At 51.3% G+C, this 26055-nt stretch overlaps 2 protein-coding genes across 2 annotated transcripts in view; one reads left to right on the forward strand and one right to left on the reverse strand.

Annotated features, from left to right (window-relative positions):
- The first annotated feature begins 1529 nt into the window (after positions 1 to 1529).
- Positions 1530 to 10996, forward strand: CHRNB2 (cholinergic receptor nicotinic beta 2 subunit). The gene is made up of 6 exons (XM_057536248.1): positions 1530 to 1843; positions 3069 to 3214; positions 3403 to 3447; positions 3832 to 3941; positions 4741 to 5713; positions 9072 to 10996. Exons 1-6 carry the CDS (start codon positions 1780 to 1782, stop codon positions 9240 to 9242), a joined length of 1509 nt encoding a protein of 502 aa, XP_057392231.1. The 5' UTR covers positions 1530 to 1779; the 3' UTR covers positions 9243 to 10996.
- A 3074-nt stretch (positions 10997 to 14070) lies between these two features.
- The window catches only part of ADAR (adenosine deaminase RNA specific), a 19572-nt gene continuing 7587 nt past the window's right edge, over positions 14071 to 26055 (reverse strand). The window contains exons 4-12 of the mRNA XM_057554225.1: positions 21937 to 22157; positions 21424 to 21595; positions 21024 to 21117; positions 20278 to 20400; positions 19850 to 19983; positions 18139 to 18321; positions 17532 to 17644; positions 17061 to 17188; positions 14071 to 16879 (exon numbers count right to left, since the gene is read on the reverse strand). Of these exons, the coding sequence (XP_057410208.1) occupies positions 16642 to 16879; positions 17061 to 17188; positions 17532 to 17644; positions 18139 to 18321; positions 19850 to 19983; positions 20278 to 20400; positions 21024 to 21117; positions 21424 to 21595; positions 21937 to 22157 (1406 nt within the window). The 3' untranslated portion in view covers positions 14071 to 16641. The remainder of the gene's footprint in view (positions 16880 to 17060; positions 17189 to 17531; positions 17645 to 18138; positions 18322 to 19849; positions 19984 to 20277; positions 20401 to 21023; positions 21118 to 21423; positions 21596 to 21936; positions 22158 to 26055) is intronic.

Here is a 26055-nt window from a genome sequence, read left to right on the forward strand (position 1 = left end):
GCACATGCCCTGGAGCTTGTCGTGCAGCTTTATGGCCACTTCCATGTGCATTATGGGGCCTGTAGTCATCCCACGTCCTCTCCAGCCCTTTGCTGATACTTGTCTTGCTTTTCCTCCTCAATTCCAGGAAGTAAGTACATGTAAATGAATTGCTTTTGGCTGAGCTTTTAGAGAGGAATTTTCCTCTACATGTTAAAAGATTTCAGTCCTATACCAGCCCTTTACCTTATTTGCTGAGCCCTCACAATACGCCAGGCACTGTGCTGGTTCATGATCTAGCAGGATAGACAGCCACCACCTTAGATTGATTTATTTACTCATTGATCATCCTCTGGAAACATGTAGCATCGCACCTGACCTAATCTTTGGTCAGGCATAGCTTCCTTGAGGAACTGACGTTTCTGCCACGTGTACAAAGTAAAGTAGAAAGTGGTTGAGGGGAAATGGGTGATAAAAGAATCAAGGAAACTACATGTTTAAAAGGCCCTGAAGTGTGGAGGTTTGGAGGATCTTAAAGACATTGCCAAGAGGAGTGTGGGGCTGGGGGTAGTGGCCCAGAGGAGGTTGAAGAAGTGGGCAGAGATGGAATAAGACAGTGCCTTGATGTATGATAAGGCTGCTTTAGTCAGGAATCTTTTGGTTGAAAATGACAAAAATCCCCCTAAGAAAAAAGGGAAACATTTATTGGCTCAGAAGTTAAAAGTTCAGGGCTTTCAAGATCAAAGATGTCATTGAGTTTTGACACCTCTCTGTCTCTGTCTCATCTTTGCTTTCCTTTGTGTTAGCTTCATTCTTGGGCTGGCCTCTGTGAAATCATCCTCTGATCCCCCCTTGTCACACAGAAGCCAAAGACTGGAGAGGAAGGGAATGTGGGTGAGAAAGACTAATTGATAAGGGCCATTTACCTTTCCACTCTTGAAGGTCACCTTCTTTTCAGGAGATGTCCACATGTCCCCACCGCAGATCCCCTGGGGGAGGGCAGGAAGCTTGGCCTTCTACGTTGGTAGAGAAGGAAACAGGTGAGGGGATCCTGTTTCCAGACTCCAAAACTGTTTGCTTTCTTAAAATAGCAAACCTACAGCCCCCTGTCTCTTTCTCTAAGGGCCTAAAATGCATTTTCTTGGCTGCATCCTCAGCCTTCCCTGGAAGCAGGATCATTTGGGCTTGGTAAGAGAAAAGAAAGAAGGTGGGAACTCCAGAAACTCTTTCCGACTCCCACCCCCTCATTCTGGCCCTCGGTCCCCAGTGCTTAGTGGGTCCTGACCTATTTGTCTTACTCGCGCTTTCTTCCGGAGCCTTTTCAGACCCCTCCAGGGTCCTGTCCCAACGCAGAGGCTTCAGAACTCCTCCACTGTCCGGTGAGCCGCCCTTCTTCCGCCTCACGCACACCCTAACTAAGCAGGACCAGCAGAAGAATACCCAACCCAGGGACCCCTTTTATTCTGAGCTCTTGCGCTTCCGCCTCCGGGGCGGAGACTCCTCCCCCTCACCGTCCCAATTGTATTCCCTGGAAGAGCAGCCGGAAAAGCCTCCTCCTGCTCAGACCGGGATAAACGAGAAGCTGGTTCCTTCTCGAAATCACCTCTTTGAGCCCTGGGAACCGCCGTGGCGGTCGGCGCTGCAGCACCAAAGGCTGCGAGCACAACCTGGGCTCAGCGCCAGCTGGTCGCGGGCGGTGCGGGAGCGGCTTCAGCACCACGGACAGCGCCCCGCCCGCGGCCCTCCGGCCTGCGGCGCGCTTCGGCAGCTTTAGGCAAGCCGGCGAGCTATGCCAGAGGCATGGCCTGGCGCTCGGGCCCCATGGCGCTGCTCCTCAGCTTTGGCCTCCTCGGGCTGTGCTCAGGTAAGGACAAGTCGCCGCGCTCATTCTCACTCAGTCTCAAAGGTGTACGGGAGGGATCCCTAAGGCGGGGAGTCTGTTAGGGGTTAGGGGAGAGACCCCGGGACCGCAGGGAGTACCTGGGAGACTGAACTGGGAGGAGGACATACCCGAAGTGATGCTGGGAAGAGAGGGCAACCTGGGCAGGGGTGGTGGAGAGGGTGTGGGCACAGACAGGAAGGAGGGAGGGGATCTCCTCAGGTTATCTGGGGTGGAAGGAAGGGGAGAGTCTGATTGCAGCTGAGATGCCATTTGACTTCTTGTGAAACATTATCTCAAGAAAATCTACCTGGTTCAGTACCCTCCCTTGGCTCTCCATCATTTTCTGCCACTCATATTGGACCCCTGATTTTGCTCACTCCAAAGGGGCAAGGCAGGAGGGGGAAAGAAGCAACTTCTCAACTCTCTTGTAGGGTGGACAGGAGACTCGGAAGAGAAGAAGCTCTGCCAGGCGGAGGGCCAGGCAGGAATCTCTGAGGGGGTGGGGTGCATTCGTGCAGGGTTGCAGAAGGAGATAGAGTGTGTGGTGGGGCAGGTACAAAGGGAATATACAACTAAATGAGCTTTCCATACCTGCCTACAATCTCATGAGAGGTGGGCTCCTGTAGGTGCGCAACTTGGGACTAAATATATGCCCTGACCCAGAGCTCAGGCAGCCCAACTATTCTACTCCAACCCAGTACCTTTGGGGGGAGGGGGTCACAGCCAGTCACATGTAGAGGCACATAACGTTACTTGCACACATAGATGGGCACTGACTGAGGAGAAAGGCTGTGTGGTGGGACATGAATAACTGTTCCCCTTTCACCACCCTCCAGAACCTTCCTTGAATTGTAGGTATCTTCTAGGGGAAGCCATGGAGACAGAAATTTCAATTATTTTGAAACCACCCTCTGAGACCTTGCAGGAAGAGCAGGGTCTCCACTAATCCTTGCAGAATGGGTTCTTAGTGGGGGACTGTGGGGGGCTGTCTGGGCTCCTTGGTCAGTGATCTCAGAGAGGGACTTCTCTATGAGGGGCCTCCATGGGGTAACCTAAGCATTTTGCTATATCCTTAAGGATGGGGCTGTGGGAAGCTACAGCCTCCTGTTTGGGCCTAGGTTGTACCACTTGCCTAGGGAGAGTGGGATCCTGGGTGGGACCTCCTTGCCTATGTACTTACCTCTTGCCCTCCACCCACACTACCTAGGAGTCTGTGGTACAGACACAGAGGAGCGGCTGGTGGAGCATCTCCTGGATCCCTCCCGCTACAATAAGCTTATCCGCCCGGCCACCAATGGCTCTGAGCTGGTGACGGTACAGCTCATGGTATCACTGGCCCAGCTCATCAGTGTGGTGAGTGAAGGTCCCAAACTCTCTGCCCAGCTACTGAAGTCAGCATAGCCAGAATGTGTTTGTGCTTATTCTTCTGGAGTTCCCAAGGCTTGGGGAGGTGGGGGAAGGAACCTGGGTGGTGTAGTAGGACCACAGGCTTGAGGGGTGGGGGTGGGGCACTTCTCAGCAGCTTCTCTTCTTCCCTGCAGCATGAGCGGGAGCAGATCATGACCACCAACGTCTGGCTGACCCAGGTTAGCACTCTTCCTGTCCACACCCCTGGGGGGCATGTGCTTTTCCCTCTTTAATGTCCTCAAGAGAGGCAGAAATTTATAGACTTTGGAGTCCTAAATAACTGGATTTGAATTTTGGTTCTTCTACTCACAGCTCTGTAACTTTGAATATGTTAAACTCTGCAAGATCCATTTTCTCATTTGTAAAACGTAAATTCTAATATCTTGGCTTGGCTATGCAAATTAAATGAGAAGACACTTTTGCTGGGCAGAGAAGTCACTGTGGGGATGCAATGACTTTTCAAAACTTCCTCAAGCCAGATAGGCCTCCTCTTTTCCCTGTCCTTGACCTTGAGCCCCTCCCAGGGCAGAGGCTGGTGCTGCCTCCCTCTCTCCCTTTCCCAGGAGTGGGAGGATTATCGCCTCACCTGGAAGCCTGAGGAATTTGACAACATGAAGAAAGTTCGGCTCCCTTCCAAACACATCTGGCTCCCAGATGTGGTCCTATACAACAAGTAGGTGACCCTGGAGGGATGGGAAGGCTGGAGGAGACCATGGGAGTACTCAGGTCTTGGGGAAAGTAAATTAGCTCATGCTGGGGGACAGAGGGACTTTTCATTGGCAAAGACAAGTCACTACCCAGACAGACAGACCCAAACCAGTGAGGTATAATGTGGGCAGCCAAGGTAACTTGGGCCATGGCCAGCTCCCTCTCAGCCAATTAGGACTCCCAGTGTTTGGAGCTGCAGTGGCATAAAAACGAGTACTGACAGCCCCCAGTGCCTAAATTGATTCAAGAATAGGCTTTCCAGGAGGATCGGGGAGGGTCAAAGAACTTGGAGATCCCAGTTTCTCCTCCAGGTTCCAGCCCCTCTCCTGCAATAATCCCTCTTATCTCGAAGACCCAAAGCCACTAGTCCATAGCCACTAGGGACCGTCTGTCTCCTCCTTCCACCTGCCCCTGTCCCTGTCCATTGGTTGGGGCTCCTCACTCTGGCCTCCCTGGCTCCCCTAACTTCTCCACCTTCATGTGGAGCAACCAGCTTACAGAATGCATGACAAGTGGCAGATGTGCCTCCCCTCTTCATCACCCTCTTCTGTCTCGGAGGCCTTCTGACCAGGACACCTCTTCTCCTCACCAACCCACCCAGATCCCCTTCTTGCTCAATTCCTGCTCCTCCTCCCTGTACCCCTGGATGGTTACCCTCTTCCCATATATCCCTTTGGCTTTCCTCTCTTCCCATTCAGGGCTGGGTTGATGGGTGGGGTGGAGGAATGCTTAGGCCAGGGCTGACTGTGCTCATCTCTTGGCAGTGCTGACGGCATGTACGAGGTGTCCTTCTATTCCAATGCCGTGGTCTCCTATGATGGCAGCATCTTCTGGCTGCCGCCTGCCATCTACAAGAGTGCATGCAAGATCGAAGTAAAGCACTTCCCATTTGACCAGCAGAACTGCACCATGAAGTTCCGCTCGTGGACCTACGACCGCACCGAGATTGACCTGGTGCTCAAGAGTGACGTGGCCAGCCTGGACGACTTCACGCCCAGTGGCGAGTGGGACATTGTTGCGCTGCCGGGCCGGCGCAACGAGAACCCGGACGACTCCACTTATGTGGACATCACGTACGACTTCATCATCCGCCGCAAGCCACTCTTCTACACCATCAATCTCATCATCCCCTGCGTGCTTATCACCTCACTAGCCATCCTTGTCTTCTACCTGCCATCTGACTGCGGCGAGAAGATGACGCTGTGCATCTCCGTGCTGCTGGCGCTCACCGTCTTCCTGCTGCTCATCTCCAAGATCGTGCCGCCCACCTCCCTCGATGTGCCGCTTGTAGGCAAGTACCTCATGTTCACCATGGTGCTAGTCACCTTCTCCATCGTCACCAGCGTGTGCGTGCTCAACGTGCACCACCGCTCACCCACCACGCACACCATGGCTCCCTGGGTCAAGGTCATCTTCCTGGAGAAGCTGCCCACGCTGCTCTTCATGCAGCAGCCGCGCCACCGCTGCGCCCGCCAACGCCTGCGCCTGCGGCGGCGCCAGCGCGGGCGGGAGGGAGCCGGTGCCCTCTTCTTCCGCGAAGCCCTGGGGGCAGACTCTTGCACGTGCTTCGTCAACCACGCGTCTGTCCAGGGCTTGGCTGGGGCCTTCGGCTCGGAGCCGGCGCCGGCAGCCGGCCCCGGGCGCTCTGGGGGGCCATGTGGCTGCGGCCTCCGGGAGGCGGTGGACGGCGTGCGCTTCATCGCGGACCACATGCGGAGCGAGGACGACGACCAGAGCGTGAGTGAGGCGCGGGGACTCGGGCGTGGGATGCGGGCTGCAGGGCCCTCGATACCTGCGCAGACAGACACCGAGGAGCTAACGGGAGTGCAGGATGTGGGCAGTGAGAGTCCGGCCGGGGCCTGTGGGCCTGGGCGCTGGCGTGGCCTCTTCTCTGACTTCCGGGAGGCGGCACCGCCTAAGCTGCAGTTGGTACAGGATGACCTTGCGGCTTCCTGAGGACTAGTATCCAGAGCAAAATGCCTCAGCTGGGGCATCGTGAGTCTCGTTAGTGTTGGGAGGGTGGCCAGGAAGTGGAGGAGGCCCTTCTGGGTTTGCAGCTGGCCCGTGGCTCTGACCCCAGACACCCTCTCTGCCGCTTGTACTCCCAAGCCCATGTTGTTAACCTGCAGCTCTTAGCACAAATGGAGATGAGTCCTTTGTGTGCCCCGCGTCGGGGGGCAAAATTGAGGGCAGTAGAAAGTGTGTATGGGAGGGGTGGGGGTGGTTAAGAGGTTCCACCAGCTGCTGGGAAGAGCAAAGAGTCCCAAATCAATATCCTTTTCCTGCTCTTCTGGGTCCTCAGGGGATGCCCTTGTGGACTATTTACGGAGGTGGGGGCAGGTGGAGGCGAGGGTTTTTAAGACCCACCCTGAGCTTTCTGCACACTGGGATCTTTCTGCAGTGACTCCCAGAAGGGGAACACTGAGCCAGGGGATGGGGGGGAAGATGATGGGTTGACTTCCCCCCACTTTGGGCTGTGGCTGGCCCCATCTGGCAATCAGTCTTTGGGTACCTGGCTGGTTCCAGGCTGTGGCTCAGCTGTTGCTCTGGTGACTGGCCATGTTTCCACTGGATTGCAGCCATTCTGGCTTGGGGGATGAGGAAGGGTGGGCTCCTGCACTACCGGTTTTTTTTTTTGGTGGGGGGGATGCTTCAGAGCCTGGTGTTTCTATTCCCTGGGAGAGCAGGAGCTGAGGTTTGAGCTAAGGAGCAAGTTATGGTCCTGAAGGAAGAAGAGAGGGACCAAGTCATGAGGAAATGGGGCGGGAGCCTCAGAGGTGGCTGAGGCCAAGTGGGAGATGCCGGTGGTGCATGCAGGGGGTTGACCGGCTGCGTCACTGCCTCCGCCTCCCCCACTGCAGTCCACTCACGTAATGTGCATTTACTGAGTTAGGTGATGAGGATGCAATGACCTACTTGGATGCTTCACAGGCATCTCAAACTTAACATGTCCAAAACTGAGTGCTTAGTCTACATCCCCACCACCAACTTGCTCCTCCTCCAATCTCCCCATCTTTTAGTAAATGACATCACCATCCACCCAATGGTTTAGACCAAAAACCTGCAGTCATCCTTGACTCCTCTCTTTCTTACGTCCCCCACCATCCAAATCATCAGAAGTCCTGTCCTATGGAACCAACCTCCAAAGTGATTTTCAGCTTCCTTCTTTATTCACCATCTCCATGCTGCCTCCCTGGCTGTAGGCCTCTATCAGCTCTTGCCTGGACCAGGGCAGAGACTCCTAATGGTCTCCCTGATTCAGTTCTTGTGCTTCTCCATCCAAACACACAATGTCTCCTGCTCACTTTGTGCCATCTCTCCCCTGCTCAGGTCACTGGCTTATCTGCTCAACTGTTCTAAGCCAGCTAAGCTCTTTCCTGACTCAGGACCTTTGCACATATTGGTCCCTCTGTTTGGAATGCCCTTCTTTTTTTCCTTTTAAAAATTATTATTACTATTATTAATTTTTGCACTACTGTTTGAGGGTAAGTTGTGGACATAGTGATCCTTTATCCCAAATACCTCAGCTTTTCTCTCCTAAGAACAGAGATATTGTCTTGCATAACCCAGGCTCAGTGATGAAATTCAGGACATTTAGCATCAATACAATACCTTTATCTGATATAAAGTCCATACTAACATTTTTTCAGTTGTCTCAGTAATGTCCTTTGTAGCATCTCCCCCACTTCAATCCAGGATCTTGAATTCCACTTAGTTGTTCCGTCTCTTTAGTTTCCATCAATCTGGAACGGTTCCTCAGCTTTGTCTTTCATGGCATAAACATTTTTGAAGGGTACAGACCAGTCGAAGATCCCTCGGTTTGGGTTTGTCTGATTGTTTCTGATTGTTTCAGCTGGCTCCTTCTCACTTATCAGATCTTAGCTTAAGGTGTCACCTCCTCAAAGAGGCCTCCCCAGATCACACCCTGAATTATATCTCCCCCTCCATTTCTCTATCCTTTGTTTCCATATAGGCACCCACCAATGCGTAATTATTTCATTTTTACTAATTTTGTGTCCATCTCCCTCAGTAGACTGTAAACTGCAGGATGTGTTTGTCTTGCTCTCAGTCACATCCCCAGTGCCTAGCATGGTGCCAGGTACATAGGAGGCACAAGGGTGACACGAATGAGTCATTATTCAGCTGCTGACTAAAGGAAGGTGCACAGTGCCTCTTCCCATCCCCCCGGCTGGCTGGGCTACAGATGAACACGTGTACAAAGGTCCAGACTCAGGCCGGAGTGGAGCAGCTCTGAGTGGAGGCCAGGCCTCCTGCAGGCCCTGTGACTGGCTCCCAAACCCACAGAGGTTGTTTTCTTCTGGACGGGTTTGTTTACACCTGAGATCTAGTCCTCACCCTCTGGGGCTGTTGGATGGGGCTCCCCAGGCAGTCATATAAGGAGTGAGGCCTGCAGAGGCAGCCATTCATTCACTAATTCAACACCCGTTTACCGGAACCCTGTGTTTGAGATGCTGGGATTACAAAGATGAATCAAATCGGGTCCCTGTAGTTTAGGAGCTCATAGCTTAAGTGGCGGGAGGTGGGTGGGGAGGAAGGAGGGGACAGGCATACAAATTGAAATGACAATACAGTGCAGTAAAAATACCGTGATAGAGACGTGTACACAGTGCTGAGGGAACCCAGAGGAAACAGTGGTTCATTCTCATCAGGGGGATCAGGGAAGCCTTCATAGAAGAGGTGACATTTGATTTAGGCTTTGAAGGATGTGTAGGAGTTCACAGGTAGAGATAAGGAGGACTGGAATTCTAGACCAAAAGGAAACCCAAAGGCACAGAGACCTGAGAGGACAGACTGGAGTTTGGTAAGGCTGGGTCAGAGGCTGGAAGATAGGTGGTTGGCTCATATTTGTCATGGGTGGGTCTTGATTTTAGACTTGGGAGTTTGGGTGGCTGCTGAAGGCAGTGGGGCCACTGGAGGCTTTTAAGCAGGCAAGACTGGGGCCATGCTTTGCAAAGGTCACTCTGGGGTCGTGGAGTGAGAGGAGTGATGTGTGGTGGAAGCTGCTTCTACCTGATCTACTCCCCTCCTGTATCATGTGATTGATACCTGGGTCTCCTTCCTCTCCTCTGTCCAGGTGAGTGAGGACTGGAAGTATGTCGCCATGGTGATCGACCGTCTGTTCCTTTGGATCTTTGTCTTCGTCTGTGTCTTTGGCACCATCGGCATGTTCCTGCAGCCTCTCTTCCAGAACTATACCACTGCCACCTTCCTCCACGCAGACAACTCGGCTCCCAGCTCCAAGTGAGGCCCTCCCCAGCTCCATGCTCCTTCGCCCCTCTGTTGTACAGTAGTTTTGGGTCGAGGAGGGATGAGTGAGCTACCAGGAAGAGGGGCGCTGCCCCCACAGACCCATCTTTTCACTTCACCTGGAGCCCGCCCCCCCGCCGGTGCCAACCTGGAGGCTGGACCAGCTGCGCCGTGTTCTGGCTGCTCTCCTCCTCCTCTTGTACCAAGCCAGGCAATAGTGCTGCTGGTTGAGCATGAAGGCTGAGAAGTGGAGGATGGAGTGGTTGGAGCCTTCCACCCTGAGGAAAGTGTGATGGGGAAGGGGACAAGAAGGGGACAGAACCATCGGCTGCCTCCAAGTCATGGGAAAAGGGAGGAGCACGGGGGCGAGACAGGGGCTCCGACTCTGTGCTGGGCTGGCCTGACACAATGGCAGCTCAGAAGGGAGGAGCAAGGGGAGAGAGGCCTGGGTGTGACCTGATGTCTGTCCCTGCTTAAGTGGACAGCAGCTAGCTGGGTGGGCCTCACGGCAGGCAGGGGTTCCTGCCCAGAGGTTAGCCTGGAGCTGAGGTCAGCATCCTGAGCGAGGCTTCCAGCCCAGTCCCACAGCCCCTTGCTTCTAAGGGGCCCAGAGCTCAGGCCCAGGTCCCCTTCTCCCAGTGAAGATTCTCCCTAGACTTCCTTTCTTGCTCAGGCCAGGGTGTGGGGGGCAAGGCTGGGTATTAGGGGAGCCTCGGAGTTCTGAATCTTTGGGTGACCTGCTTGGAGCTTAAGGGCCAAATTCTTGAACTGTGTGAGTTCAAGTTCACAGGCTGTTCCTTGGCCACAATTTGAACCCACTGGTCATTGGAATGAGTAAACTAAGGACATTAGCTTTAAGCAGACCCAGCCCTCTTGCCCGCAGCAGAGCAGGCCGGGCAGGAGAGGGCTGCCTGTGGAGGCCAGCCCAGCAGGGTGTGAGTGGCCAAAACTCTGCCACATCAGCATGGCTCCTGCCCCCCTACTTCTGTTCCTGGCTCCATCCTTCCTGCTCTGGCTCCTCCTCTTCCCCCGCCCAACCAAACCTGAGCAGGGTTGAAGCAGAACTTCGGAAGGACAGGTCTGCTACTGCCGGTCTGCACAGCGGACTGTACACAGAGCCCAGCCTTCGGCTTCCTGTCCTGTGGGTCCCTGGAGGGTGTATCCCGACGCTGCTCCCAGGGGCCAGCTGGAGGCCACCTTGCCTGTTAGCCCAGGAAACAGACCTCTTCAGGGATCACCTGCCCTGGCCCCCGCCACGTGACTGGCTCTAATCTGTGGTCCCAGGCTGGGCTCAGTGCTGGGCCAGCGGGGTCACAGAGGCATCCGTCTGCCAAGCGCACCTGAGGGGCCTGCCCGACACACCGTGCTATTCTCTGGAGCCTGGCTGGACGTCTGCTTCTGCAGGCACCTCGGAGGTGGGGAGACAGCACAGGCACAGAGCGCTGGACGGGGAGCACAGTCTGAATTCTGGTCCCCGCTCTGCCACTTACTCTCAGCCATCCTGAGCAAGCCTGGCTAGGCCTCAGCTTCCTCATCTATAAATCGGGGATAGTAAGGCCCTCTTCGTGGGGTTGTTGTGAGGCAGGAGTGATGTTTGTGAAAAAGCCCAGGGTCTAGGTTGCTAGGGAGGCCCCATCAGCTGTTGCTGTGGCTGGACTTGCTTTCAGTACTTCCTGCAATTGGCTGTTGTCCAAGGAAGTCACCAGACAGTGCCAGAGGGGCTGCTGGAGAGCAGCTTGTCCAACTCCTCGCCACGGCCCCCCCGACACACGGGGAAGTGGAGGCCCAGAGGTTGTTTGCTGGCTGACCTTGTGCAAGCACTTAACTCTCAACTTGCTCATCCTCATCTGTGACATGGGGGTGACAGCTGGCCGAGGGCTACAGCAAGGATGGGAGGGATTGATGGAAGGGGTTAACCGGGCAGGGTCCCTGGGGCAGTACCATTCCCTCCATCTCTGGGTGCAGCCCCTAAGGGACCACGCCAGTGGGGAGGAGGGGAGGACTGGTGGAGGAAAGAGGGCTCAGGCAAGGTGTTACCACGTGTCAGTACAGACTTTGACCCCTCAAGGGCGTTGGGAAGCTTTGGAGAACCAGTCTCTTCTACTCTTCGGTCCTCCGTCCTCTTCTCTTGGTGTTGTCAGGGAAGCCTCTTGGCCCCTTCCATGGGGTGGGGCAGGGCATCTCTGGAGAGAATGGGGTACCCAACTGAGCTCCAGGCCAGGACTGAAGGCCCCAGAGCTGAAGAGGGAGGGAGACATACTGGATTGGCACCCAAGCAAGGTGGGCTTGGGAGAGGGCAGTGAGGAAACAATTGGGATCATCTCCATCCGAGATGAGAAGGCCACAGGCCATCTGAGAACCACTTTTTGTTTGGAAAAGAGGGTATAAGAGACTGCTTCTGACGGCTGGAACTGTGGCAGGAGGAAGGCAGTCTCCTGGCAGTGAGGTGTCTAATAACTGGAACAGCTGGTACCAAGTTATTGCAGATTTAAAAGCAAACAAGACACGGGCAGCCCCCAGCTGGCATTTCTGTGGAGGAAGGCTATCTGTGCAGAAAGGGCAAGGTCATTTCCCTCTAAGGAAACAGGGAGGATGTGGGGCTTTGACTCCTGTTCTGCTTCGCCTCCCAATCCCAGTATTAGCTGCTGTGCACAGTGGCCTGCTCTGGGCCGGTTGCTTCAGATCCACTGTTTACCCCTCACTGTCCTGCAGGGAAGGGGCCCCTGGTGACAGAAGAAAAATGAGGCACAGAGAGACCAAGAGATAGCTGGTGAGTAGTGCTGGACCTGAAACCCAACACTGATCCCAGAGTCCACGCTCTCTGTGGCCTTTGAGGCAGGGAGGAGGACAGCTCCTTGGGAGGGAAGTGAGGGGCATTCAGTGTCTTCTCTGAATTCTCTCCCCACTCAGTTCCAGCCGTCACCCTCTGCTTGTAGGCAGAGTTGGGCTGGCGTCACAGCATCCCTCACAAGCCAACTGGTGCTGGCCAGTCGCCCACCCAGACTAGACAGAGAACAAGCAGCCACCCTTCAGTATTCATCCCAACAGGTCTCAGAGGTCAGTGTGACGGTCACATGGTTCCTAAGGGACTGTTGGTCTAGGAATCATTAGAACACCTCACTCACCCACCCACAGTGCCCCCATCTCTCCCACACTGGCCTCGGCTGCCCCCGTCTGTGCTCCTGGAATATTTGCACTGACCTAGCCCACTCCAGGCCAGACTCATTAGGAACTCAAGATTCTCATAAAGAAAGCTGTTTCCAAAGACGTCTTATCTCTCTGTTACATCTGGGGGGCGGAGGTGGGGATGGGGGCTGGGGGGTGGGGAAATCCTCTCGGGCCAGGGTTGGTGAATAAGGGAAGCAGGGAGAATACTGGGGAAACTGGACTCATGAGAGGTTAAACACATTGCAAGAATCCAAAGAAAAGATCAGTGGTAAAATCAATGATTGTGATTTGTGGCCTGACAAGTCCATTCATCAGATGGAAAAGATAGGGCCAAATGGCTGGGCCTAGAGTAGACAGAGCCCAGAAATAGCTCCTGGGGAGGCCCTTGGTAAAGAAGGGGCCCTGGAGGACAGGGCAGAGGTGAGGCCCGGTCTCCTGGAGGGATGGCCGGGGACTCCTCTCACGGCCCCTGCACTCTGGGAAGTCAGGGCTGTCTGTGTGGAAGGCACTCCTGCTCCTGGAACGTGGGTTTGACCCAGGCCCACATCCTGGAAGCAGTGTTAAATGGTGGGCCCCTGAGACGAAGTGTAGGGTGAACAGCAACTGAAGTGCTGAGCTGAAGAAAACCCCTCTTGTGCTCCCGTGGGGTAGACTTGCTTCCCAGCCCACCCAGAGCTGGGTGGCAGGGGGACAGTCTTACGTCATGCACTCACTGTAGGTATGGAAGAAACGGTCCATTTTCCACAAAGCCTGGATACTACATTTCCCTCCAGGTGGGACCAGATGCCTGAGAACAGAGGACAGAGATGCTCGAGGCTCCAGGTACCTCATGGTAGGCGGAGACATTGTCCTTCACTGTCAAAACTGTCCAGCTCACCAGGTACTGTATTTCAACAGACTGTGACCGACACCCATGCAGAGTTCTGGCCCTTATTTAATGTGCCCCCCAAACATGTCGCTGGCCCTCCTGGCCTCAGTTGTTCCATCTGTATAGTGGATGAAGAGGGAGGTTTCATTGTGACTTAGGAAGCCTCACTGTCAAATATTTCGTGTCCTCTGGTATGGTATTTTTACAAGGTCAAGGAAGAGTCTTGCAGAAATCCTGGACTAAACTGCAATCTGGAAAGTGGTGCATTCTCTTTGAAATCAAGATGGAGAAATATTCTGGACGCCATCTATGAAGTAAAAAGCAAATGGCCTGTCTCCTAAGACTGCAGCCAAGCCAGTTCTGGTCCAGGCTGCAACTTGCACCTCCCTGCAGGCAAAACAGCTGCGAGTGGAAGGCTGTAGAAACCCCTCAAGGAGAGCTGGAGTTGCATGTGATTTGTGATGTGGTCTCAAGGGACGCTTTCCTACTCTGGGCCTTGAAATCTTGCGCAGCAAGTCTCTGGGGACAAAATGTTTGATGGTCGGAACTGATGGGGAAGGGGGGGCTGTGGACCTGGGGAAGTAATTAAAGGTTGTCTGATGTACTCCAACACACCAGACACAAACCCACCTCCCAGGCAGGCCCTTTGAAATGGCTCCTCTCTGCTGGCTGAGGGAGACCCTCTCCTCAGGTTCTGTGTCAGATGCAGCTGGTGCTGTTGCCAGAAATCCCAGGACCACGGCTCCCTCTGTCCCCACTTTCTCGCCCCGCAAGAAACCAAGACTTGAGGTTTTCTAACAATTAAGATTCTTCTCTTTTTTTATTTATGAGGAATGTATATTGTTAGTCACTTTTACCAAGGGACACATAAAAGTGGAATCATAAAACTGACTGCACCCATCGTGGCACCCAAGTCTACGCTTGGGCTCTTCCCCACTCTGCTCTTGGAGTCACTACCAAGACCCCAAAAACCAGCAAAATCCCTCCAACGTGATAAAGGAAATAGCTTGAAGCAGTGACAGTTTTTACAAGTGATTATTCAAAGAATGCACAATAGCCACAGTTCAGACAAATCAACTACAAAGATCATTAAAAAGAAAAGAAAAAGCTGGGGAGAAGAAGGTCTTGCTTACTAAAAACAAAGATTGGACGAAAAAGTGAAGAGAACACTCTAGGGGGGAGTTCTGCCTCTGTCCCATGTGACTCAGAGGGGCAGGGGTGGGCGTGGCCGCGCAGGGCCTGACACAGGCTTGTTTCCGGCAGATGCATGGGTACAGGGAAGCCTTGCTCTCTCCCTACAGCAGAAACTGAATACTGTAAGTTCGCTAGACAAGATCTTGGGGCAAGCAGGGGCTCTGACCTTTTGAGAGCACCCGTGCTCCCAGTTAAAGAAGAGGCAGCCGAGTCTGAGCTCTGCAGGAGATTCCAATGCCCAAGACGGTCCACAGGGGCCGAACATGCCGAGGAATCAGTAGGTGATACCCTCCAGCCTGAAGAACTAGGGAGATGAGCTGCCTCCTGGGGCAGGACTGATTTTGTGTGCCATCAGGAGAGTCACAGGACTGAGGGGCAGGCCCCTTCCACCCCAGAAGACAGGCACTGTTTCCCTCCTAGTTCCTTGGGACACTTTGGTGTTCTGCAAAGGTATCCTTAATGTATTTAAAGACTTACGTTTTCTCACTTTGGTCAAAAGTACAGAGAGAACGGTAGCCACAAGAATAAATGTGTGGATGCGGATGTATCCACTGCTGAAGAGGTGGGACAGACAGGGGGTTAACTAGTCGGTAGCTTGCGGGGTGTGGGGGAGGATGGAAAATCATCTGAGGGCACTGGCTCGGCATGCTCACAGATAATGATAGAGGAATCATCCAGAGGAAAGAGGCTCAGGCCTGGAGGTGGCAGGGCCTCTGTACTTTCCTTGAGCATGTCTGGCTGGCTTAGGCCCAGAGCCAGACTCCACAGAGAGTCAAAGGCTCTGACAAGAGTCCACAGTACCTTGAGGGGTAGACCAAGGGTCCCATCTCACAGAGTTTTAGGACAACCTGCCCTTTCACCTAGAACTACTGTTGAATGTCAACCCTATAAAGATTCCCTAGCAGGCAGGGAGACCTCAGGTCTGTGACCCGCCCACAAACAACCTTCTGAAGCTATCAGGCAAAACAAAAGCACTTGGTTAATCAATGGAAAATGACATCTGACTTTTAAATCTGTGCAATTACAGGTTATCTGTAGCTGTTAGGAATCAACATTTACGGCATTCTTTTTAAAACTCCCAATTTACCCATGATTTAGTCACCTTCCCTTGGTGTCACTGTCATAAGAAACATGCTGGGTGGAACAGTGATCTGACCCAACATGATTTTTTGCCCTTATTCCTGCTAGGTCCTGATTATCTGAGCAGAGATGATTTACCCTCTAGGATTTATCCTGGGTTTTTTCCCTACCAGTTGGTTGGGGTCTATGGCGCTACTTCCCCCATTGGTAGGACAAATTCCTAGCAATGCTTTAGGAGGGACAGCTGGGAGCTTGGCAACACGCCAAGATATGTCTGCTTCCCCAGGAAGTGGTCTGTGTCACCCCTGCGGGGCAGACTTTCCCTATTGCTCGGGCAATTCCTTTAGCCCTGTCTGGCTGGTCCCAGCCTTCCCTGCCACCTGGGGAAGGGATGCACTTCCCAAGCAGCAGCCTTCCCTGCCTCTTGGCCCCTCCCAAGCCAGCTAAAGTGCACAATCCGAAGATCACTGAGCATTATCTGCAGATTCTAATCACGCTTGGCACTGGTAACAAGCTGACTGCCGTTTTAAACTCCTGCCCTTACAAATGTTTCACCAAATTGATTGTTTAAGTTCATCTCTTTACCCTCTTGGAGGAAAAGGTAAAACTTAATGATCATGAAGGAATCTCAGAAGGGGAGGAGGGGAAGCAGAGGGGCCTCAGAATCCACAAATGAAAAATCATCAGTCCCTGGCATGATTCACACTGTTGACTGGAACCTAATCGAGACCAAGAGGTCAGTGTAGCAAACACAAAGGGAATGGAAACAGGAAAAAACGAAGGAAGAGGAAGTGGGCGCAAAGAAGGAACAACCCCTTCTCTCTGCCCTTAGGTCTCTACCCCTCTGCTTGGGAAAAGAGAAGGGGGATGGCTAGACCTGGCCTAGTAATCCCAAAGAAAGCAGGAAAAACAGGAACCCAAAGTTCTCAGTGTTACCAATTGTGGTTCCATTTAAAAACAAAACAAAACAAAACAAAAAAAAGGAAACCAAAAACCAAAAACCCTTGACCAATGTGATGAGGAATGCTACGACCTCTCTCTCTCACCCCAGTGTGAAACACCCTGACCCATCAGTCACCGGATCACACTACACTGGGCAGAGGTAAAAATTCTTCTCCTCCTGGGGTTTGCTTATCCAGTTCCCGTAGCCCATGTCCTTCAGACTTTTTTTGAAGTAGTTCTTGGCTATCTCGTAGTCACGGGCAGCTCTCTTGGCCTCACCATAGGAGAGTCTAAGTAGATCCCTGCGGTACCGGAAGGAGCAGAGCTTCTTGAATAGAAGGAAAATGTTCTTTTTGGAGACCCGGGATAATTCATTCCGTGGCCTGGAGAAACGAAAGCACTCACTGTTCACCTGGGATGGAACAGGTGGAGACGCTGGTGGGGGGATGGCGCAGGGGTGCGTGTGGCAGCTTTTAAGCTCCGGTGTTTGGCAACATGACACCCCCTTGGGGCTCAGGCCAGGACGCCTGGCTCTGCTTTTGCTGTGCTCTCCCAGCTCCTTACCCATCCACGGTGCCTCTGGTCCCATCTAGGATCTCTAGGTCATAGCCGTCAGCCAAACACCAGTTGACGCTTGTCTCCTTGGTCTTCCCGGATTGCCTCTTGGAATCGTATACACTGACTCGGCCAACCTAGGAATTCCAGGAGTGATGGGAGAAAGATGGAAACCTTTCAGGAAAAAGCTTCTGAAACGGGGACTCAAGACTCACAGGAAAGAGGGAGTTGTGGGGTCATGATCTTTCCCCCTTATCTAGGATTCTGTTTGGCTAAGACTCAGACGTACTAACTCCACCTCAATTCAAATGAATTCCAGCCTAAAAGAAGGAAAGCCCTTGGCATTCAAGAGGAGGAAAGGGTAAGTTCTGGGGAAACGAACTAAGGCTCCCCTTGCCCACACTGTACGTTTTTGCTCTGCTGATAGGATTACTTGAAAAGGAGAAAACGTCAAGGGAAAAATGGATGGGGTTATAGCACCTTGGGGTGGTTGACAATGAAGGGATGTCGGAGTCCATCCTCAAACGCACTCCCATCTCTTGTCACACGACAGCAAATGGCACGGGTCAGATGCCCTTGGCTGAAAAGGTAACCTGGGTACAAAAAAGAAATGCACACACCTGTGTTTGCAGCAAATGCTGTGAAGCGGCAGAGGCATGTGGGGAGTGTGAGGGTACAGACAGAGTTGTCAAGACAGAGAATCAACTCCCTACTTAGGAAGCACCTTCTAACTGTGGCTGCCCAGGATATACAGGGATCATCAAACATTTAAGCACAAAACCTAAGGTTCCAGGTAAGGCCAAGGGCTGAGGAGAGCAAGGAAACTCAGACACTGCAGTTTTAAGCTGCTGTGTTTCTTTAACTCATCTTGAAAAGACTTGGCTGGCATGTCGTTACCTAGGCTCACTGCCTAAACCAATCTTCCCATCACAGCAGACCAGACACTCAGAATCAATCACTAACCACTGAATCGAGCACACTTTGAAAAGGGGAGACATCATGTTAGCACCTGGCAACGAAGCATGCGGTTTGCTGGGATTTGGGCACCAAAATGACAGTCGTTTCAGCTCTGAAGACAGGTCCTTACCCAGTGTGACGGACTTGAGATACACAGGCTGCAGGAAGTGGGTCAACAGCGCCCCCTGCAGGCCGAGCACGTTCCAACGCAGGATCTTGTCACTACAGGACATGGTTCGGAGTCTCTCCCCCAGCCGAATGCCGTCCCACGTGGGCACAATGTCACTGGACTCCACTGGGATTGTGCCTTCTCCTGGATGAGAGACTTGGGTCAGACCCGCAGGGGCCCTTGGACTGAGCCCCTCTCTGGCCTGGTGTTTCTGCTCCTTAGACTTGGGCCAGAGGCTACTCATTCGTTCTTCATATATTTCATAGCACCTACTATGTGCTCGGCACTAGGCTTGGTGCTGGGAAACAATGGTGAGCAAAACCAAATAAGATCCTTGCCTTCCTAGAACGTTTATGGGGGTGAGGGGATAGAAAGGGAACGGAGCAGGCACTAAACACGTAAGTCAACACACATAAGAATTCTAGATGGTTCTGAGGGAGCTATGATGGAGGACAGCCAGGGGAACCTCCTGGGATAGGACTGTCAGGCAGGCTGAGACACGAAGGAGGAGAAGGAACAGCTGAGAGTGTTTCAGACACAGAGAAGAGCAAAAGCAAAGGCCCTGAGGCAGCAGGGGGTTTAGTTGTTGAGAGAGCTGACAAAGAGCCAGTGTGGCTGAAGCACAGGTGAGTGGCACGTTTTGCTTTTATGTGAAGTGTGGTGGGAAACCACTATAGGATGGTGGGCTTTTTGTTTTTAGTGAGCTTTACTGAGATATAAGTCACCCATTTAAAGCATATACTTCAATAATTTTTAGTATATTCACGGAGTTGTGCAACCATCACCACAGTCAATTTTAGAACATGTCATCACCCCCAAAAGAAACCTCCTATCCGTTAGAAGTCAGTACTTCATTCCTTCTTATGGACAAATAATATCCCATTGTACGGACAGAACTCATTTTGTTTATCCATTCATCAGTTGATGGACCCTGGGGTTGTCTCCACTTTTGGGCTATTATGAACAATGTTCCTATGAACGTTCCTGTGTTAGTTTTTGTGTGGATGTATGTTTTCATTTCTCTTGGGGATGGTCCTAGGAGTGAGTTGCTGGGTCATGTGGTAGCTCTGTGTTTACACTTTAGGGTTTTGAGCAGGGAAGTGACATGATCTGTGTTTGAGGGTCACTCTGATAACTGTAGAAGGATGGCCTGAAGGGAACAGGAGTGGATGTGAGGAGACAGTAGGAGACATTAGAGGACAGTGGAGGAGGGGGAGCTGGCAGACATGGTGGAGAATCAGCAGCCAACTAGTCAGGAGGAGACCCGGGCACTTGGCGTCCTCCTGTCAACACCTCAGGCTTGGTTCTGCATCATTTTATTTCCATTTTCTCCAACCTTCCCTGAGGTGATCCCATCCATTTCCATCGCTATAAAGATCAACCATAGGAGGATGACTCCCAAACTTTTATTTCCAGCCATTTCTCTCCTCTGAGCTCTAAGTGGGTACTTCTGCCTCCTATTTGATTTGGAGATCTCCCCAGCTACCTAATTCAAAATGGAATCTTGATCTTCCTACAGACCTTCTCTGACCTACATCTTCCCTCTCCCTGGAAACAAGACCCTGGTACCTCAACAACTAATGGCAAAAACCTGGCAGGTGTGCCCTGGCTCTGTGACGGGCCTGGGGCTTTGCAGAGCCTTTTTGTGGGAGAGGGAGGACGTGTCACTCACCGTTCTCTACCTTGGTGCGGAGCTTGCCTTGTTTGGGATTCTCAAAAACAGGGTAGTGGCGGGGGTCTGTGCTCTCCACAGCACGGTCGCTGCAGGACTTGTCAAAGAGGGCACCGTCGCCACATGGGGCTGTGCTGCAATACAGGGCCATCTGTTAAAACCCACCTGTGCAGATATATCTCTCCAGTTTCCTGGGGCTCAAGAACAGCTTGATGTGGGAGACACAAGGGTTTTTTCTGAAGCCTACTACAGGCTACCGGAGTGGGTAGAAGCACATGTGAGTCACTCCACACTGGGGCGTGGACCTCAAACAGAGTCAAGCATGGCCCATCGAACAAGCTCTGATTTACGGACCAGGAGAGCATTCAGACACCCAGCTCTGGAAGCCTGGCAGGGCTGGCTCTGGTGGCCACAGAGACTGTACAGACCTGATATAGAGATGGAACGACACGGTCTTTTTTATTTGGAGCTTTTCTCCTCCCTTAGCAGGCTCAAATATACTATCCTTCGCAGTCTGGGGGTTGTACTTCATTAACTCGCTGTAGAGAAACCTACAAGAAAAAAGTCTGGTTAAGAAGACTGATTCTGGGGACAGCAGTTGCTTCTATAATCTGATCCCAAGCAAGGACAAGCCTTAACAGTGCAGACCTTTCAGGGTTTCTCAGGTTGAAAGAGTTGGTAGGAAATTCTCCATGGGAGACCTCAGCATTTCTTAAAGCTAAGTTAGCCTTTCAGGTCAGTTCCATTTCTGCCAAGAGCTTCTCGCTCTGGCAGCTGCAGGGATTCTAGGGCAGAACAAACTGATTCAAGGACTATAGGGGGCTGTGGCTTCTCTCCCTTCATAAATTAAAGAAAAGGTGAACTGGAGGGGAAAGCTGGCAGGGCAATGGGTTTGTTTGTAGGTCCTCAAATGGAGATGGAAGGCTTCCTCATCCCTACAGCACTGAAGATCAAGAGGTCATTGTGCGCTTTTAAAAAAGGGCTTGAAGCAGAGTTAGCAGAAAAAGAGCTCTTAAACAGCAGGCTGAGTAGGGGCATGTAGCCGGGTCACAGAAGGGATTGATTCTGTAAGACAGGTTCAAATGGACAGGTGAGGCAAAGGCTGACACTGCAGGGTCGAGGACCTGCCCGTCAGGTGGGTGTCAGAGCCGCCACGCCCTGCGATCTCACTCACCTGATGAAGCCTCTCCGGGAGATGATCTCTGCGTGGCAGTCATTGACGGTTTCTCCCTTTAGGCTTAGAGAATCTCCTTTCACACAGCGATTCCCTGGGAAGGCAGTTAAAGCAAATGTGAAATTTCCAAAGGAAAATGATGATGAATAGGGTAGAGGCTGTTTGTTCTTAAAGCCTGAAGGCAGAAACAACCTCAATTTATCAGATCCTGACTCCTGTATTCTTTTCACTAGGAAATGAGAATTCATTCCCTGCTCTGAATTAACTGTAGCTAAAATGAAATATAAGAAGAGTCTTCTCTCTGCCTTAAATTCACCCACACAGGACCCCAGGAGAGAATGAGGTGCTTCCAGTCACTGCGGGGGGTGGAGAGTTGGGACACATTTCAGAACCCACTTACCTGTCCCCAAGCTGACCACGACACCCAGGTCTTCAGAGTCTTTCTTCATGATGATGGCAGCCAGGATCTTGCGGCCAAGCAAGGAGGGCTGGAAACTGTTGGTGAGAGCATTGAAGCACCGGTGGCTCAGCATGGCTATCTGGTCGTGGAAGGTGCTGCCTGTAAGAGGAAGCTGTGGGGACAGGGGGCCATGTCAGGGCCACTGAGCCTCATCTGTGTCCACCATGTTTCATAGTGGGCAGGGAGGTCGAGTTCTACTGGACTGGTGGGTCATCTTTCCCCCTCTCACGTCTAGTGTCCCAGTTCTAGGTTCTACTGAGTCTAATATTAAAGCCTAGGAATAGTTCACATGATAGCAAGTTAAGAGCTGACTCCACCCAGACAGGAGTTAGCAGGACCCCCAAAAAAGATAGCACCAAAAGTAGACGTCTTAACTGTCTTTGGCTGTGCTTCTGGGGACCTTGAGAGGAGGAGCATAGTTCTTCTGAGACTGGCCCCTGTCACTGGGGTTACCTCTGTGAAACCCATGCGCTCTGCCTTCTCGTCCTCCCCAATCAATACGCGGAGGGCCGCATCTGCTGCTTCCTGCTTGCCTTGCTTCTTGCTGTGTGCGCAGACGGCTGGGAACCAGCGACCCCCAACTTTTGCTTGGTAAACGAACCTTGGGGATGAGAAGCAGGGAATAAAGACAAGCACCTTACCCCGAAACCTGCTCCAGAAAAGAGCTGGTTTCGCTCAAGATGCGGCCAGTCTTGCCAACACGTGGCCCCATCACTCTTGACAGCTCTGTTCCTAAGGCAGCATTTCCCAGACTTTGGATATTCATGAATCACAGTGTGATTTCCGCTAGATCCAGATACCACTTGGAGCATTACTACTTAATATTTTTCTCTAAGTTGACTCTTTTTAAATGTAAACACATTTTAAAAGGACACTTCATATCACTACTGTAAATGGAAGATGAGTAGTATCACTTGCCATAAACTGAAGGTGGCTGTAAAACTGACTATGATAAAAATCATGTTTTAAATTCTGACAAGACACTATTACTTGTAAAGGCTCTAGGCCTGTCTTTTATCATAGTTTAGCAAGTATTAGGGAGGGTTTAAAGAAATACTAACACCACATGTGGACTTTCTTAACTAAAGCAAAAATGAGAAGGGAATGACTTTCTCCCTCCTTGCATCACTTTTTTAATGCTCTGTCTGATTTTTTAAGTACCTGACTCCATTTCTTCATTCATTTCCTGATTAGCTCAAGAGGACTTAACCTGGAGAAGTCAGAGAGTCAAGGTCAGCCTTAGCTCAGGGAACCACACCTTTATGAGGAGTTATTTTTCGATTCCTGGAGGCCTTGTGATGGCTAAGGGGAGTGGAGTGTACCCTGGGCACTGGTGGAGCAGGGAAGCAGGCAGTGCTGTTGAGGGGCCCTGCAGTTCCCCTCCCTTCCTGGCTGGGGATCTCCACAAACACATCAGAACATGATGGAGCAAAACAGCCTGGGCAGCAACCAGACAAGGTTTCAAGAATACTAGCTTTTAACCAGATCCTAATCTGCTTTGGGGAACCCAGCTTTGGATAATCCAACTGCATACAACAAAGGTTTCAGTATGAAGATTTATCAGTCAGCTCAGGCAGTGAAAGGAATCAATCTTTATGTTCAGCCTTACTGAGCTTCTCACTATTCCTTGCTTATCCTAAGTAGCTGAATGCCTTTGCCTCTTTCTTTGACGCTGCTGACTGGTTTGTGCAGGCCAGTGGGTTAAAGTTCAGTGAAGTAAAAGGAGAGCGGCATGAAAAGATGTTGAAGAGAGGGGATGGGGGCCAAACCATGTAGGATCTTGACCTGACGGATCCAGGAGAATTTCATGAGTGTTCTATGAGTTTGAAAAGAGTATGAACTCTTATGCACAAAGATATACACATATATCCATATATGCATACACATACATACAAATATATATATATATATGTATATATATAAAATAAAGTTTGTTAATTGTGCAACTAGAATCCATTAGAGCTGCGTGGTCCAATATGATAGCCACTGGCCACACGAGGCTATTAACTTTAATTAAAATTCAATACAACTGGGGCTTCCCTGGTGGCGCAGTGGTTGGGAATCTGCCTGCCAATGCAGGGGTGACGGGTTCGAGCCCTGGTCTGGGAAGATCCCACATGCCGCGGAGCGACTAGGCCCGTGAGCCACAATTACTGAGCCTGCGCGTCTGGAGCCTGTGCTCCGCAACAAGAGAGGCCGCGACAGTGAGAGGCCCGCACACCGCGATGAAGAGTGGCCCCCGCCTGCCACAACTAAAGAAAGCCCTCGCACAGAAACGAAGACCCAACACAGCCATAAATAAATAAATAAATAAATAAAAACTCAATACAACTAATAATTCAGTTCCTCAGTCACACAGCCGCATTTCAAGTGCTCAGTAACCACATATGGCAAGTGGTTAGCCTTTTTAGTGGAATGCTGGGGACAAGAGCCCGACTGGAATAAATTAAGGAAGTGAAGACAGTGAAGACATTGACTACAAACAATTCTTTTGAGAGGTCTGACTGTGAGGGGAGCAGAAAGATGAGGTGGTACCTGGGGGGAGATGTGGGGTCAATGGAAGGTCTTTAGAAGATGGGCACGGGCATGTCTGTAGGCTGATGGGAATGATCCAACAGAGGGAGCAACTGATGATGAGAGAGGGAGATAACTGAAGGAGAGGACGAGAGGGAAGGGATCCAGGGCACAGGGATGGGAGGAGGGATGCTTCCTGCACACTGGTACAGATGTAACGTACAGACGAGGTAGGAAGGTGGATTTGGTGATGGGAAGGTAAGGTGTCTGTCATTTGGTTATTGCTAATTTCTCAATTAGGTGTGAAGTAAGGTCATCAGAGTGAGAAGGAGGGGTTTTGTGGAAATTTGAAGAAAGAGGCAAAGGTCTGAAATGATTTTCTTAGAGTAGGAGAGAAAATGTAGTACAAAAATATAGTAGAGGGCTTTCCTGGTGGTGCAGTGGTTGAAAATCTTCCTGCTAATGCAGGGGACACGGGTTCGAGCCCTGGTCTGGGAAGACCCCACATGCCGCGGAGCAGCTAGGCCCGTGAGCCACAACTACTGAGCCTGTGCGTCTGGAGCCTGTGCTCCGCAACAAGAGAGGCCACGATAGTGAGAGGCCCGCGCACCGCGATGAAGAGTGGCCCCCACTTGCCGCAACTAGAGAAAGCCGTCGCACAGAAACGAAGACCCAACACAGCCAAAAAAAAAAAAACTTAAAAAAAAAATATATAGTAGGAAAAATGCCGGGGACTTCCCTGGCGGTCCAGTGGCTAACACTCTGCACTCCCAATGCAGGGGCCACAGGTTTGATCCCTGGTTGGGGAACTAAGATCCCACATGTTGCACGGCACGGCCAAAAAAAAAAAAAACTGCCAGGAAGAGGACAAAAGTGGGGGTGGGGGGCAAGTGACACTCCCTTACTTAAAACCCTTCAATGTCTCTCCACTGCTTGTGTGGCTGGAGCATAACATGGCCCGCAAGGTAGACCCTCCAGTCTCATCTAGCATCAGGCCTCCACTGTGCTCTCTGCTCCACCCATACTGGCCTTCCAGCAGCCCTTTACCAGCTCTGTGGACTTGGGGGTACTATCTCCTTTGCCTAGAATCCTCCTTCTCTCTTGATCATCCCTAAGATCTCAGCTTAGGCTTCACTTCTCAGGGAAGCCCTCTCCCCTCTCCTTACTAAGTCAAGTCATGCTATGTAGATTCTCACTGCATCATGCAACTCGAGCTCTTTATAATACATATCAAGTATGAGATCTTACATTTCTGTACATGATTATTGATTGATGTCTGACTCCTGTTCTAACAAATACAATGTCCTCTATAAATATCTGTTGAATGAATAAATAAAGTAGGGAGACCAGGAGACTACTGCCTGGTTTAGGTGAGAGAAGACAGTGGCTTATCTGAGAGTGCGGACACTGGAGGCGGAAAGAGGAGGAAGGGATCTGGGACAGAAACTGTAGGTTCAATAAGCAGAACTTAAGGATGGTTTGGCTGAAGGGGGTGAAGGGGATAGGGGAGATGGTCCCCAGGTTTTTGACATTTTACTTAATGTGGAGCCTACATATTCCCTACTAGGAATGCACCTGGGTCACTTATCTTTTTAGTTGATGTTGCAAATAGGGTATTCTCTACTACGTTTTCTAACTGCTTATTAATGTATACAGACAAGTTCTTGACTCTTATACATCACTTTGTAGTCCCCTGCTCTTCTAAATTCTCCTTTGTCTCTAACATTTCTTCAGGTTTCTCATGAATATTCCAGGTATACTATCATATCATCTGCAAATAATGATAACTTTACCTCCCCTTTCCTCTCTTTACACTTACTTCTTTCTCTAAACTGATTGCATTACCTGGTAATTCCAGAATGATATTAAATGACGATGACAGTGGCATCCACATCTTCCTCCTGACTTTAATGGGAACAGTTCTAGGTTCAATAATAAGTAAGCTGTTGACTTTGGACTTCAGACTTGTATTTTTATCATGTGAAGGATGTATTCAATAATTTCTATTTTCTTAACAGCTTGGTTTCTTAATCTGAATGGATGCTGAATTTTACTACA

The sequence above is a fragment of the Balaenoptera acutorostrata genome, chromosome 1 (genome assembly GCF_949987535.1).
Source record: "Balaenoptera acutorostrata chromosome 1, mBalAcu1.1, whole genome shotgun sequence".
Lineage (NCBI taxonomy): Eukaryota > Metazoa > Chordata > Mammalia > Artiodactyla > Balaenopteridae > Balaenoptera > Balaenoptera acutorostrata.

Excerpts from the sequence above, each read along its gene's own strand:
- CHRNB2 (XM_057536248.1), top strand. The coding sequence starts at position 1,780 with ATGGCCTGGCGCTCGGGCCCCATGGCGCTGCTCCTCAGCTTTGGCCTC. Across the intron at positions 1,844-3,068 it reads CCTCCTCGGGCTGTGCTCAG|GAGTCTGTGGTACAGACACA; the intron begins GTAAGGACAAGT and ends CACACTACCTAG. Across the intron at positions 3,448-3,831 it reads CCAACGTCTGGCTGACCCAG|GAGTGGGAGGATTATCGCCT; the intron begins GTTAGCACTCTT and ends TCCCTTTCCCAG.